The sequence below is a fragment of the Styela clava genome, chromosome 4 (genome assembly GCF_964204865.1).
Source record: "Styela clava chromosome 4, kaStyClav1.hap1.2, whole genome shotgun sequence".
Classification (NCBI taxonomy): domain Eukaryota; kingdom Metazoa; phylum Chordata; class Ascidiacea; order Stolidobranchia; family Styelidae; genus Styela; species Styela clava.
The window spans coordinates 12,383,775-12,398,573 of NC_135253.1; the positions used below are offsets into that span (position 1 = coordinate 12,383,775).

The 14,799-nt window shown below is 34.9% G+C and overlaps 3 protein-coding genes across 3 annotated transcripts in view; 2 read left to right on the top strand and 1 right to left on the bottom strand.

Moving 5' to 3' along the window:
* Window position 1: 1 nt before the first annotated feature.
* LOC120326251 (histone H2A type 1-like) lies at window positions 2-1,926 on the top strand. The gene is made up of 4 exons (XM_039392508.2): window positions 2-166; window positions 462-623; window positions 1,136-1,261; window positions 1,809-1,926. The coding sequence occupies exons 1-3, from the start codon at window positions 34-36 to the stop codon at window positions 1,249-1,251; spliced, it is 411 nt and encodes a 136-aa protein (XP_039248442.1). The 5' UTR covers window positions 2-33; the 3' UTR covers window positions 1,252-1,261; window positions 1,809-1,926.
* Window positions 1,927-2,368: 442 nt separating this feature from the next.
* Window positions 2,369-11,946, bottom strand: LOC120326250 (protein dcd1A-like). The gene is made up of 12 exons (XM_039392507.2): window positions 11,868-11,946; window positions 11,341-11,473; window positions 10,296-10,393; window positions 7,962-8,032; window positions 7,431-7,539; window positions 6,346-6,475; window positions 5,917-6,021; window positions 5,625-5,740; window positions 5,168-5,278; window positions 4,920-5,037; window positions 4,244-4,460; window positions 2,369-3,224 (listed from the first exon to the last, which is right to left on the bottom strand). The coding sequence occupies exons 1-12, from the start codon at window positions 11,940-11,942 to the stop codon at window positions 3,173-3,175; spliced, it is 1,335 nt and encodes a 444-aa protein (XP_039248441.2). The 5' UTR covers window positions 11,943-11,946; the 3' UTR covers window positions 2,369-3,172.
* Window positions 11,947-13,070: 1,124 nt separating this feature from the next.
* The window catches only part of LOC120325620 (protein C-ets-1-like), a 29,245-nt gene continuing 27,516 nt past the window's right edge, over window positions 13,071-14,799 (top strand). Inside the window, exon 1 of the mRNA XM_039391689.2 lies at window positions 13,071-13,166. The gene's annotated coding sequence lies outside the window, so the exon portion shown is untranslated. The remainder of the gene's footprint in view (window positions 13,167-14,799) is intronic.

Sequence of the window (14,799 nt, forward strand, 5' to 3'; positions counted from 1 at the left end):
CAGATAGTCTGTGTTTATCCTTCAAAATTAAAAATGTCTGGACGCGGCAAAGGCAAATCCAAATCTCAAGAAAAGAAAAAGACAAGATCGTCTCGCGCAGGACTGCAATTTCCAGTTGGAAGAATCCACAGACTGCTAAGAAAAGGAAATTATGCACAAAGAGTTGGTAATGTCTGATTGTGGACATTGAAATCTTATTCCTCTATTCAGCTACTCGGCTATTCAACGAATAGAGTAATGTCAGAATGTACCGTACTGGTACTGCTACTCATCTATTGCTGTAGACTATTTAACTCAGCCTACTTTCAGACTTATAAAATAGATTATGGTATGTCTGTATGCAATGCAGGTATGTCCTGATGTCTGTGCAGTTAAATATGCATCTTTAATAGGCCTATACCCGATACGTTATACTACTAGCCTATATAATTGAATAAATATTATTTATATTTATTTTGTAGGAGCTGGTGCTCCAGTTTATCTTGCAGCTGTTCTTGAATATTTAAGTGCAGAAATCTTGGAATTGGCTGGAAATGCGGCTCGTGATAATAAAAAATCTAGAATCATACCCAGACACATGCAATTGGCTATTCGCAATGATGAGGAATTAAACAAGTTGCTGGGTAAATTTTAAATTATTTAATAAACAGATAAAAGAGTTTTTTTGTAACGTTCAGTGTTTACTGTTATTGTTTATCAAATCTACAATGGATAATTATTTAAAGGTTTTAAAAAATTGGAATCCAATTGATGCAGGTATATTATGAAAAATCTAATTGAATCTCTGCCTGTTATCTTTCTGATAAAATTCTGCACATACAAACATACATTTCCAACCAAATCATATTAGGACCAATCAATCAAAATTCAGAAATTGGCATCATTGACTATGTCTGTATGTAGCAGCTTTGGTCAGAATGTGTGTAATCTGATATGTCTTGGATACAGATTGTCAAATGAGTTAAATTGCACTGAAGTAAATTATGCATCTCGCATTTCAGCATATGTTGCGTAGAAATGATATGTTTGGTGCATTTCAATTTTATTGCTCGTGTTAAAATATTTTTTGTATGCATGCAGGCAATTATTAAGAGTATTTCAGACTTTGTAACTACATTATTCATATTATCATTAGGAAATGTGACCATAGCACAAGGTGGTGTTCTTCCAAACATCCAATCTGTTCTTCTCCCAAGGAAAACAGGCGACAAAAAATCAACAGGAACTTCCTCTCAATCACAGGATTTTTAAGCTGTTTGAGGTGCATTATTATTTTCTAAAACAAGCTCTGTCTACCTGCTTGTACTGTATACAACGCAAGCAGTTTTTCAAATGCTTACCTAGCTTTTATTTTTCTTGAAATATTTCATGACACTTATCATACAGCCATGGGAGAAGTAACCATTTTGTCAAGATTTAGCGTAAGCAATTACTAATAAGACTATTTTTCTTATCATCACTACTTTTGTGTAGTTATTAGTTTGGGTTCTTACGTGGATGTGGCTGTTAGAAGACAACGCATGAAAAATGTTCTCATATAAAAGCATTCACTGGAGGATCCAAATCTGCACCTTGTGATCTGACTTGCGACCAGAATAGCAGTCAGATTGACATCAGCCCATATTTTTAATACCAAGAGTTTTAAATATACTTTCCTTTGCAGCTGAATAATTTTAGTCATTGTATACCAAATTTAACACATGGTTATATAAATTTTTAATGGACAATTCATGGAACATATAAAAGTACCTTTGTTATCAAATAGTGTTGCGCAACTTTGAATAACTGCAACTTTATTTTCTCTTCAGGTGACAGCTCACTCATCCACTGCCTCAATTTCTTTCTAATGTTCTTCTCATGTTTTTTTTCTGGTTTTATTGGTCGACTTTTGTCTAATTTCATTCATTACAAGTTATTTCTCATAAATTTCGTGGTTATTTGTATGAGATGAGTGAAAGTCTTCATATTTGCTGTAGATCCCCTACATCTCAAAGTACTTTCTATGATAAATTTTCGGCTTTGAGAACCTAGCTCATTAACTCACTATTGCTTTGAATTGCAAGTCCCAATCTGTAATGCAAGCCATAATGAGCTACACTATATTAATAAAACTACCGCGTTGTTGATTTCTTGCATCTATCGGCAATTTTCCCCATTTAGTTTATGATCTCAGAATAGGTCCTATGTTCATTTGGGATTAATTTTAACTCTGAGACTTATTAATCACAGCAGGTAATTTACTTCGTGGGTAACTAATACGTAATATAGAATTTCCGAGGCGTAAACCGAAAAGGCAAATTGGACATATAGGGTGTGATGGCAAGGACTCACGAGGGAGGGCTGGGCATTTTGAATCGTATAGTAAATTACTCGAAGTCGGAAATTTCGAATCCCCGCTATCTCGCTTTTTCATGTTCGCTCGCCAAAGGTCCAAAATCTAGATGAATCTGACAATTTTTCATTGAAGCCATATTTTTAAAATACAATTCTGACATATTACTTCTTAGCGAGGTATTGATTTTGTTGTGTATGAACACTCAGCGAACTGCCTGAGTGATGATTCTATATTAATGATAAATCATGTGGTCTGGCGAATCTATTATAATAAAAGTTAACTTACAATTACAGTACATATATTTCAAGATTCGATTCTGAAATCATCCTGTATTCGAGACTACCCAGTTCTACTGGTAAGTCATTTGTGCAGGTCATTGGCGAGCTGCACAGGTTTTTAGAAAGTTGAAAACCGAACGGTTGTTATTTTTTATAATAAAAATCAAACAGTGATACATCTCTCGAATGGAATATAGATTTATTTCCTTATTGCATTGCATCTCAAAAAATTCTATTTCAATACTTTCGGCGCCACTAAACCCTAATTATATATAATTAAATTATTGGATCAGTAAACGAGTAATTGTGAATTATATACATGTTAGATTATAATATAATTTAGTCTTACAATAAATTCGGTGACTTAAAAGAATATAATCGTCAAAACAGCTGTTTTGTTACTATAATTCGATAAAACGTCGCGGGCCGTATGTTGTCGACCCCTGGCATATAGCATAATAGGGTTATACATAATATAGCACACATAAAGTCAAAAATAATGCTGAATTAGGAATTAAATATAGAAAATTGTATCATGTAACGTTAGTTGAAGGTGAGTTCATGGCATCGGTTCGTTAAACAGCATGTTTGCGTCCAGCTTGACAAATCCCCTAGATAGAAAATAAATAGCTTCGTTCTAATACGTGTTGTAACCGAATTATTATCTTGTTACAATTTTGGAAACATGTCGTTGTACTTTTAGTAGAGAGGTCTGTGCTGTCACACAAAAATTCCACTCGCCTGTGGGTCATTCTAAAATGCCAGCTTGTCAATGATATAGCAAGATATACACTATTAAGATACGGTCGTTATAATCCTAAATTTGTTTTGAAATATCGACTCCCAAGTTCATAGTACGAACCCCGAAGTTATAGCATTCCGCCACTGAGAAGTTTTAAAAATATCTCCAGAGTTTTTGACAGGGTTAATTTAGGCCGGGGTTTCCAACTCAAAACATGCCGCGGGCCATTTTTTGAAATTTATTGACCAAGAAATTAGGTACAAAAATGGGTATCTGAATGTATTGTGTTGAAATTACACTTGAATCTTACAGCAAACGAGACCTGAAACATATTCATTCACTTGTGTTGGATATTTCGTCTCAATGTTTGGCCTTATTTTGCCTTTGTGTGCTAGTCTTAAGACAACATGCAAATGCTCGTACGGTAGTCGTGTGCGGAGGGCTGACTTGCTAACTTTCATAGTCGAAAAAAACTGCTTTCAAATATAAGAACTGCCATAAATTACAGGTATGAAAAGTGAATTTGCAATTAGCTTTGCAACCCTTTCTTCGGGCACAATGTACTGACCAAAACTCGTTTATTTCGTCACAATGAACATGCGAAATGAAATTATCGCATTTATAATGAACAATATTATAAAACATGAACGTGGACAACAGGGGGAATTTTGCTTCACTTTTTACAGTTTGTCGAACCAGACTCTTGACACGATAAAACCTACTAATAGTTGACATCGTACTATTTTAGTTTTTGTGGAAATATCCCAACCATGACGCGGGCCGCAAAAAATTGGCTTGCGGGCCGCGTGTTGGAGACCCCTGATTTGGGCTGTAACTTTCCACCCGTCCGATATCATGACTTTGAAACAATTTTTAGGGTATATTTACCTCTGGTATGCATAAGTGGGTCCGTCTTGGCCTTTAGCACGAGCAAATCCAACATATAGTTGACTTCGGGTTAAGTCGTAGACAGCAGAATGAACGGAACCTGTCTGAGCTCTTGCCATGATGTCACGAACGGCGATTTCGGGAGACAAATTGCCGTAGTTGGCGTTTATTCTTTCAGCGACTTTCTTATTGTATCCAGGGCAGAGCCAATCCATTCCTGTTAGGAAAAGAAGTGAAAACCACTTTGACTTCTGACTGTGTACTGTAGATCAACTGGTATGATTTGTTGTGTATGTATATTAGCCAAAATAATTACTGAAGGTGTTTTGTTCCAAATGATGGAGATGTCATCAATCCAATACTATTAGTGTTATTGTTGGTCTGTTTAGCAGAAAATTATTTCAAAGGGCAATGCGCGTTATTGTGGTGCATTGGTAATTTGTGCGAATTAGTTAGTAATAGTTGATTGAAATAGAAAAGGGCTAATTTTTTCATGAATTAAAAACACACTTCAACGACTGTCGTGAAATGTTGAAATTCGCGATTTACATTGATGGAATTTGCGAGCTACGGTCTTCTTGCCTACAGAAAATATTCTCGTAGGCTGTTTCGAAAAATGGAGCTCAGGGCATATAGGTTTAAAATGTTTATTACTGGTTATGGCAACATTCAATACCCCAGTAGACGACGTCCTTGATCTTCGGGTGCCAGTCTGCTTCTGGTTTTAGATTTTGGTCGTCGTAAAAGTTGGAAACCGATGCCGAGTATTGTACCCCACGAAATCCTCGATCTTCCTGCGAAATGGATTTCCCTTATGTTATTATCAAGGTTTGGGTATCTCAAATATCAAAATACCCTCTATCGATGTAATTAAATATTTCAATCAAGTTTGAAAATTGGCTAGCATTACTAATTCAGATTTACCTTCCCGTCCCCAACTCCGAAAATCAAGTCGCATGTTCTGCGTGCATTTGCCAGTCTGTTGATAGCGTCATCGAGCGTGTAATCAAATTGAAGAATATCCCTCAAGATGTACTGAAATTTCAAGTATTGATTAAAGGTTTTAAATTAGCGGCGAGCATTCGGATAAACTTGGATGTCGTATTGTCGATTTTGGGCATGTTCGTATCAGGGTCAAACACATTCACAAAGCTTCACTTGCAGTATTAATTTTGTAAGACAAGCAGTCACGTGTGTAAAAATAATACATTTCTCTTTCTAGTAGAGATATACATCCGAATTTCGCCTGCAAAATTCCTATACAGTATTATATCTGGGTTTATTTTAAATACCAGGAGTAAATGTTCGGGAGAAAACTGCAATCGTTGTGTATGCATGCAAAAGATGTTTAACAATCTTAAATAAATATAGGCCTACTTACAGTGAATGGGATACCAAATCTAGACTCTTTTCCGAATGTTTCGTCCGGAAACGAAGCGCCTATTTCCGAAATTGCCATCTGTGCGGAGGACATTCCAGTGATAGAACCCAACCATCCTTAGGAATGTAATATTTGTAGCAGTCAAACATCTATTAGCCTACTTGAATAGTTGTTACAATGAATTGTATTTCATTCGGATCTGCTTAAAGCAATGATTCTCCGGCGTCTTATGCATAATAATAGGTATATATAATATGCCGGTACGTCTCTCTCTATTCCCATTCACGTTTACCTGTAAATCCAATATTGACGAACGCATTTGCTCTCATGCCACCGGGACCCGTCCCATTCGTTGATGGATGATAAACTGTCAACTGAGGGTAATCCTTGAAAGGACCTTGGAAGAAATGTTAAGGTTTATAAAAAAATTCTGAGCATTGAACTATATCAGAGCTTGCATTTACAACGCACGCAAACGATATTAATACATCATACAGAGACTTTGTCTTAATAATCCTATACAATTAGAAAACAAAGTATAAATATATTCATTTGGCACATTACTGTGGAATTTCGTCCTACTTATTCAGAATCGCATTCTCACCGCCGACTGAAGAAAATCCCGGCAGCGTAGCCAACCCATGAACAAGTGGTCGTCAGAAAACCCCCCGGCAGGTGGCGTATTAATGATGTGGAAAAACGGATTAAGTATGGCTCTCACCGTCTGTATCCCAATCCAATGCTCTAAATTGCAATACTTTGATTGGGTCAGCAACAGCATCACCCCATGCTCCCATCATCGAACAACTTCCCTTGGTTAATTCACCAAGCATATGTATTCTCTGGATTTTCTAACACAACGAAATGCATAATGTTATAGTCGTTTCAAAGTTCACGAACTGTACTACAAGTCAACTTGGAAACCGCGCCGAGTGTTACTAGGTACAACAGAGCTTGGTGAATATAGCCGACTATGCTCAGAATAAAGGATGGGATGCGACCAACCCAGAATACACAGCATATTAAGTTTTTAGTTCGAAATTTATGATCTGATACAGCAAATTGTTTCACATTGTTCAGATTTCGCCTATTTTTTTATGAGGAATGGCGTACCTTTCCTATAAATAATACAATTATTTATTATATTGTTGGTAAGGTGGTCATAGAGTTGAAATCTGTGATTTTCGACATCAAAACTATTTGGCCCAACTTGTTAACCATTGGTTATCGAGTCCACGATGTAAAACAATTTTTTTCTTCATGCAGTAATATTTGAAAATTGGCGTGTTCGACAGAAACCCTGGCCTCTTCACTTCGGCATCTGTACTATAAGTTGCTTGCAGTTATACTGCACTTTTGACTTTGATGGACTCTGCGCTATAACATTTTATTCAAACAGAGCCGAATCGTAAGATCACGTTTCAGAAAGTTCATTCAAGGATACAACCAGAATTCGGGGAATTCGATATTACAACGTCACGTTTAAGTGATACCAATTCTTAGATCCTCGCCAATATGGTGCGATGGTAAACGTAAGCAAGGTTGGTGATGATGTGAATTGAATGGAAATATGAAATGTAATCAACGTAAATGTCCAAAACGACTTCAAGGAAGGAAGATCGATTGTTCTGATGCCCGTAGGAATGAACTGCTACTTGCCTGACCTCCATATTCCTAAACTTTACAGGTGTTTATAGAATAGCTATAGGGTAGGAATACAATACACACAACGTATTTTACCTATACAAAATCTTCTAGTTATGGATTTGTCTCAAAAAATATATATAAAAAAGCTATACTAAATACCTTGTAATCAACTTCACAAGCATCTGCCAATCCTTTGATCTCTTCCAAAAAGTAATCTCCAGTGTATTTCGATGTAACCAATATTTCTAAATCCAAGGCCACTTCGACTCTGGATAAAAAATTAGACAAATTTTGACGATAAAGGTAATAAAATACGGACGCTTTTGAAAATCAATCATTTTATGTGGAATATCAATCAATTTCAAATATCAGTTGTGACAATATTCAAACATGAATCTGAAATATAGAATGCAATGCATTCCTCGTTTTGGAAAACCATATTAATATTTGACATTATCACCTGTTCGAATCAAGTTAATTACGCATGCTAATTTGTTTAAAATATTGCATTTTTATCTATTCGCACACAACAGTATCTACGCTTGTATATACCAATCGATAATTTGTGTATATTATTAATCGAAACGTTCTAGCCAATCACATCGATAACCATGACACGCCCATAGACGAATAGGTAACGTATTTTATTCTTACACTAACAGTATCGGCTTTTAATTGTTCTAATTTTACCCGAGGTTAGCGACGTCCTTCAAAAACCACTCATGGAATTTCCATATTCCTGTCCCGTTGATAGCTTGAACCTGAAACGAGGAATCAATTCAAAGTTTAAATTGGAAATAAACATGTTCTTTAGTAGTTTAGTTTTCTATGTAAACAAATTTTCAAGAATAATAATTCATAAAGCAAATTTTCATTTTTAATAAAAAATTGTGCGGGATCTGTCAAAAATGGCAATTCATTTTAAAACATTATGTGTCAAAATATAATCTTTCCATTGTACATTGATTTTCTTAAGCAAATTTTTGTTTATTCCGTGTGCTCTGCTAATGTGCTCGAATCGAATATTCGTGCTTACAAAACGCAGTTATTTATGGATAACGGGCAGCCGTTATGCAATCATCTTTTTGCCGACAAACGCTTAGGGAAAAACAGGTTTGGTAAATGGACTGTCCGGCCAAATGGGGGATAGAAATATGCTTTGTTGTTATATACCAGATTTAAAAATTATTTTAAAGTACTGATTCATAAAGATACATTCACATTAATATATTTGATTGCATAATTCACAACGTAATTGAAAATCGAAGTAAAACTGAGCGAGGGATCAATTTTAAGTCACGCGACACTACCAAGCTATGATAAAATTTGAACACGGCAGATTTACAAAGGATCAACAGAAACATAAAAAAATTGATATAATGATTAATAATTGTATTAATCAGTGCATGAATTTGTCGTTTCTCGCGATGACTGTTTCAGTTGTGTATTGCATCATCAAAAGATATTTTCTCCTGAACTTATCGATACCATTTGTAATTTGATAGTATTATTTCCTTTATGGTTTTTCCCTGCATTTATGTTATTTGGCTCCAAAACAGAATGGAAACAAAATTTGATAACTTGGTGTGAATTTTTCGAAATTCCCTCCTATGAATTATATTCATTGGATCTCTTGCGACATATGAGTAGAACAGGATAAATGTGATTATTAGATGTAATTATTATATTGGTAACAGTTTGTTTGCGCGATATACTAAACATATTTTCACGAAAAAATTACGTAGAAATTTTGGTAAGTTAACGAATAGTTTGTTTATTGGCAACGCATTAATCATATGTTTGTTAGTCAGACAAATATATGCTGATTTGAACACATTGCGTTCATAATACAAATAGTGCTACTTGTTCTTGAATCGATCAGAACGAACCCAACATTTCCGTGTAACTATAGTATAAATAAATTAATTTATGCTCAAGCGGTATCCGCGGTAAACAGTTATTTTCGGTATCCTTGGTGTGAATTTGATTAATTAGAATTGCAATTTTCTCAAATTTGAAGTATAGGTCAATTTATCTGTAGATGTGCAATCATGTCCAGACTGAAAATAAATCACTGGCAGAAAATATCAAAATTGTGATAACGAGCTTTCAAAATTTTGTTTACCAAATGATTAAAATGTTATCTCGCTGAAATTCAACTTTTTTCGTTTTTAAATTACTCAACAATCTAAATTTAGGAGCGTTATCTAATATCTATATATCCGAAAATTGAAATATTATTTTAGCTGCAACAATTGCTGGTATTTTCTCCACTTTTTAATATTTTACAAAATGTTTTTGCAACAAACTTTGAGATTACAATATCCAATTTCAACGATAACTTCAAAACTAGCACTATCTTTGGAGAAAGAGTCTTTAAATATTTTGTTGTTGCAAGAGAAATTTTATTATGTTTTCGGTTTATAAAATCATCGTGACTATCGATAACGTTATTTAGATTATTCGATAAACTTTTTAGGACGCGTAAAGAATACGCATACGCCTAAAATTTTAACCACAGCGCTAATGATTTAATTTGTGGCGAAGTTTTGCAAGGCAAGTGACTAAATTAACTCTTTGTGCAAGAATCCATTTTGAAAGACTGCTTCCCAACATCTACAGTTTCCTGTTTTCAACCAGTGTTTTGATTACTATCAACTTTGAGTTAAATGTAAATTGAAACTTGTGCGCTACTATGCAATATTTCCACTGCCTTTCGCCAGCAGGCAGTAGTCCTGATAGCCATCCATGAGCTTATATCACTCACGGTGTGAGAGATTGTGAAATATGTTGTCATGTCGCGTACATGTATTGTTGTAATTACCTATAAAAGTTGTGTCTACGTTTGATATAAAGTACCTAACTGCGAGATTCAAAGCAAAGCCCTAGTTAAAAATCGTTTTGTACATAATTACAATCCAGGTGTGGTAATTTGCCAACTTCGAATATTACAAAGAGTCACGTACTAAACACCGCACGTAGACTTTAGCCTTTATTGTTAATCTTAGCTTGCATAAACCTTACCACTTGGTCTTCCATATAGTCCCATACCGCGTTCATGAAAGAGGCGGCTTCTGTTTTCAGCAGGGAACCGTGAGCGTAGCCCATTTCATAGGGAGAGCCTGGAATGTGAACAATAGCTTTGCGTTAGCTTATAATTATACTAACTGTGTCTGGCGTATGCGGATGAAACATACTTAACAAATATCTGTTGGAAACGTGGTTTCATGCGAAACTGGCTTATTTCAAAACTTTACATCAAAACGTAAATTACGGGAATCGCGATGCATTAACAGCGGCGGTTAAATTCAAAATTTAGGTTTAAAAACGTCTACGGTGTATGGGATTGTGAGTTTTTGGCGAACTTTTGAAATTGTAGACTATGAACCCCTCAAAGATGCTTGCATGATCGAGGCGTATTATCTTGAACGTTGAATACTATTTGCACGTTATACGTCTCGTCTATATATTATAATAATCAGCACGATCCCGACCTCGTTATGGAAATTCCTAACAGCGTGTAAATAAGCACCATAGGGTCACATAAAACAAGCATTATTTTTATTTAAAATATATATGTTTATGGAAGACGTGATTTTTGTTCTTTGCCTTTGTCTTGTAACCTGCTACGCGGGGATAAGCATACATAATTTATTATTGACGCAATTCATTTTCGTGTTTCCTAATATAGGATTTTGTGGGGGAGACCGCTGTTCAGTTCATGTGACCTGAATAACACCAACAAATACCAAATTATTTGTACATAATCTATAATAATTGATTCATAGATTTAAATTTGGCATTTAGGGCTAAATTCTATAAGCAGTTTTCTATTAAGTACAGAACGGGAAGTTTCATATAAGATGAAGTTGATCTGTAGCTATTGGTATGTCCCGTATAGCCTATTCGCCTCTGCTTGGGCTTGTTGAAATCTTTAGCCTCGGAATCATGAAGATATTGATCATGTAATTCATATCACCTTACACCTAAATTTGAATTGAATTTAAGAAGTCAAAAGCTGAAGAAACACACATATACATTTACAAATCTATTCAAGTATTAAACTTACCCCACACATGAACAACTTTAAGGGCCGTGTTTGCGTCTCCGACTGTAAAAAGTTTTCCATTTTTCACTTTTGCCACTAATTTCATATCCGCATCTTTAATTGGGAAGGTATTTTCTTTCGCGTTGGGATCTGGCTGTAAAGATTATTTGATCCGAGTATGAAAATATTTCAAACCATTTTTGGTGATGACACCGTGAAGAATTGGGAATATTATATAGCGTTTACAGTGAAGGGGTCCTTCCATTTTATGTGTGTGACCTGACAAGAGAAAATTTGCTGAAAATTTTGCAATAGTTTCGAAGTTCTGTTACGACCTGTTTCCTGTGTAACATCTGGTTTGTCGATACTCTTCAGCGTATGTTCGTTCTATTCGATTCTTTCAGGGAGCATGTTACATATCAGTATAGACTATTACGAATATAGGTATGTTTTATAGTTCCCGGCGAACACTGTTGTGAATACTGAATTGCTTAGATTTATTAGTTATTTTGAAGAGGACCATATATTCAAAAGTAAAAATAGCTTACCGAGCCGTGACATTCTGCGGCGAGTGATGCTTTGGTGATAATGGCTAGTACGAACAAGTATTTGCAAAAAGCCATAATCCTTTCTAGAATTAGTTTTGTTATACGTAAAGTAAAAGAATGAATATTAGCCAACAAAATCCTCGAGCACTTGCATTTCAAAATTTCAACATGATTGGTATAAACTTAGTTGTATGACTTTTCATTCTTAGACGAGACTATGTATATTGTATAGTGTATACTATCTCGATTATAACTTGGTGCATTACAACATGGTAGTTTTCCCCCTCTCTCGTTATATAATAACGAAAACTAATATTATTCAAGATATATAGCTGTTACTTAACATAGTTAGCATCCATCTGGAGGAAACGCAGAACATATTTTTCAGACTTCAGGTTTATTGTCTATCTTAACAAAAATTATTAAAAAACACTCACATTTTTTTGAATAAGCAGTTGCTGTATTATGTAGCAGTTTTCTTGCAAATGCTTTGTCCTGAATGTTTATTCATTTCAGATCTCGTGATGCACTCATTGGTGGTATGTTTGTTTTGATGCAATTCGTGTTTGCGTTAATTAATGTTTAATCTGATGTATGGGCAATTAGCCTTGAATAAACTTTAAAATAAATTGGACGAGGCTATCTAGAGGTAAAGAAAGCACATCACACTAATGACAAATCGGACAGATTAAATATTCCGGAACAATAATGTAATTTATAGTAGATTAACCCCTAGAAAATTTTATATATACCTATATATATATATATATATAATTTAAATATGGAGCATGTATGTTGTGTGTTCAATATTTGCCCACTAAAATATTTTGATTTCCAATTATTGAAACCTATTTTAATTTAGTATTTTATGTGTATACGAAAATTAATACGAAAGTAAAATATAATATGTTCCAAATCGGACTAAATTATTGGATATTTCTAGCTAAAGTGGACCAAAAATGCAAATATTTTCATTAAAATATGCAGCTTTCATTCTTCCCATAATATCGAGCAACATTTGTAGCATATTAACAAACATTTAATTCTGAACTGTGATCCACCCACGGTCCGTACTTGATAAAATGCTCAGATCTCGTTCGCCTTCCTGCCTCAACGAGAGAAACGTCACTCGTGACGTCGGCCATGCATGAGTGAATCACTGAAAGTTTAAATGCCTTCTCTTCTTTTTCGCTGTGAATTTCTCATTTGGCTCGGAGCTGGATTTTTCTGTGGTTTTTGTCTTGTTTATTTTCCGATTTTTTTGTTATTAAATCATTCACTGACGAGTACGACGATAAGGTGAGTGGTTGTAATTCGGTAATTACTAAGTTATCAATATTTGGGGTTACGTAATATGTAAATACTATCCTGCTTTCAATGTATTGTAGTACCGGTAGCGTAATAACAGAATAGCGATCTCAATGACGCTTCTGGCAAGTCCAGCAGTCTGTTAACCCAGCCGCAGCCAGCTGGTACTGTGATAGATGGGTCAGTTTGTTTTTGATAAATGCTGAAGATATTGGACCCAACAAGTGGCCGTGAGTACAGGAGTAACAGAGTAATGAACTACTGTCAGACCTAATTTTTACTATCCTGTGATTTCTGGCCTGTTTTCTTTGATCCAATTTAGGCTATCTTAAGTTAGAATAAATTAAAACAGGAGGCAGTACTGCCGTAACTTTACTCAACCAGAATATTAAAAAAATACAATTGATGGTGGAGAGATAACAGGTTGGTACTGTACCGATATTAGTTTTGGTGTTGTGAGTGTCTGAAAGGTCTCTAGATAAGACTGGTGACTGATCACCAGTTTCTGTTATATTTTGGGTGTGCCAATATAGGTTTTTGTAGGCGCAAAAGGGTACCTAATGGACTAACATATAGTATTGTTTTAATGACTTTCGAAGCTTTCATTATCATGTTTATAGTTTTGTCTCTGCCATAACAGAGAACTAAATTTCAAATACCGATTTTAAGCCCCTTTCTAAAATAGCCAGACATTTTTAAACTTATTTCCATATATATCCTCATGAATAAACACGAGTGCAGTGTTTTGTACAGATTATTATTATTTCGGCTTTCCCTAACCACAAAAACTGTTTCATCCATTCCAATAGTTATTCTGTAGTTATGTCAATATCACCACCAATCAGTTGTGAGTGTAAATTTAATTTTTATACACTTGTTGACTGATTTTTTGTTTCTCACAAATTTTCAATAAAATGTAAGACCCTTGTACGATGATTGTTCCATTGTTTGGTTGCATTCGGTAGGTATACAACACTAATGGTATATAACTACAGGTATACAAAGACTATAGGGGTGTAATTTCGATCTTTTCAGGGCTCTAATGGCAAGAAAAACACATTAATATTCTCACATTGGCATTTTTATGTGTATAAGTGACATATTTTGGTCATGTTACACATATGACAAATGCGACAAGTTGGACAACTCACCAGTCCACTTAGTAGTCTAGTTGTCTCTGGTGAGTTGGCCGTGTAGTCGAGTTGTGCACCTCCCATCTGTAAACCCATTGCTACTTTTTGACAATTAAAAAGAGTAGCTAGAGTGGTGGATAACAAATATCTTGTGAATGATGGAATTCAGTGTTAAAAAAGTTTTTTAATGATAATCCGGTTACTGTAGTTCTTTTTGAGCTCACATTTCCCTGACATTATAATTGCTTATAAAATATGTTTGTGGGACAGATTTTGCCCATGACAAATTGACAATGATACCTTTCAGACTTTCAACTCAGTTTTGATAATCGATCTTGCTAAAACCTGATGAAGTGTTTTCTCAATGTTGTGATTTTGAACTTTTGGTGATATATTTTAGTTTGGTTTTAAAGACAATATAATTGAATAATGACTCATTTGAAGTGTAAGCAACTGTCTAATTTTTGTCCTGTGTGTTTGTGGACAATATA

Coding starts and splice junctions, on each gene's coding strand:
- LOC120326251 (XM_039392508.2), top strand. CDS start 34: ATGTCTGGACGCGGCAAAGGCAAATCCAAATCTCAAGAAAAGAAAAAG. Junction 167..461: donor AAATTATGCACAAAGAGTTG/GTAATGTCTGAT, acceptor TTTATTTTGTAG/GAGCTGGTGCTCCAGTTTAT. Junction 624..1,135: donor GGAATTAAACAAGTTGCTGG/GTAAATTTTAAA, acceptor TATTATCATTAG/GAAATGTGACCATAGCACAA.
- LOC120326250 (XM_039392507.2), bottom strand. CDS start 11,942: ATGGCTTTTTGCAAATACTTGTTCGTACTAGCCATTATCACCAAAGCA. Junction 5,038..5,167: donor TCGGAGTTGGGGACGGGAAG/GTAAATCTGAAT, acceptor TCCATTTCGCAG/GAAGATCGAGGATTTCGTGG. Junction 3,225..4,243: donor CCCACTTATGCATACCAGAG/GTAAATATACCC, acceptor TTTTCTATCTAG/GGGATTTGTCAAGCTGGACG.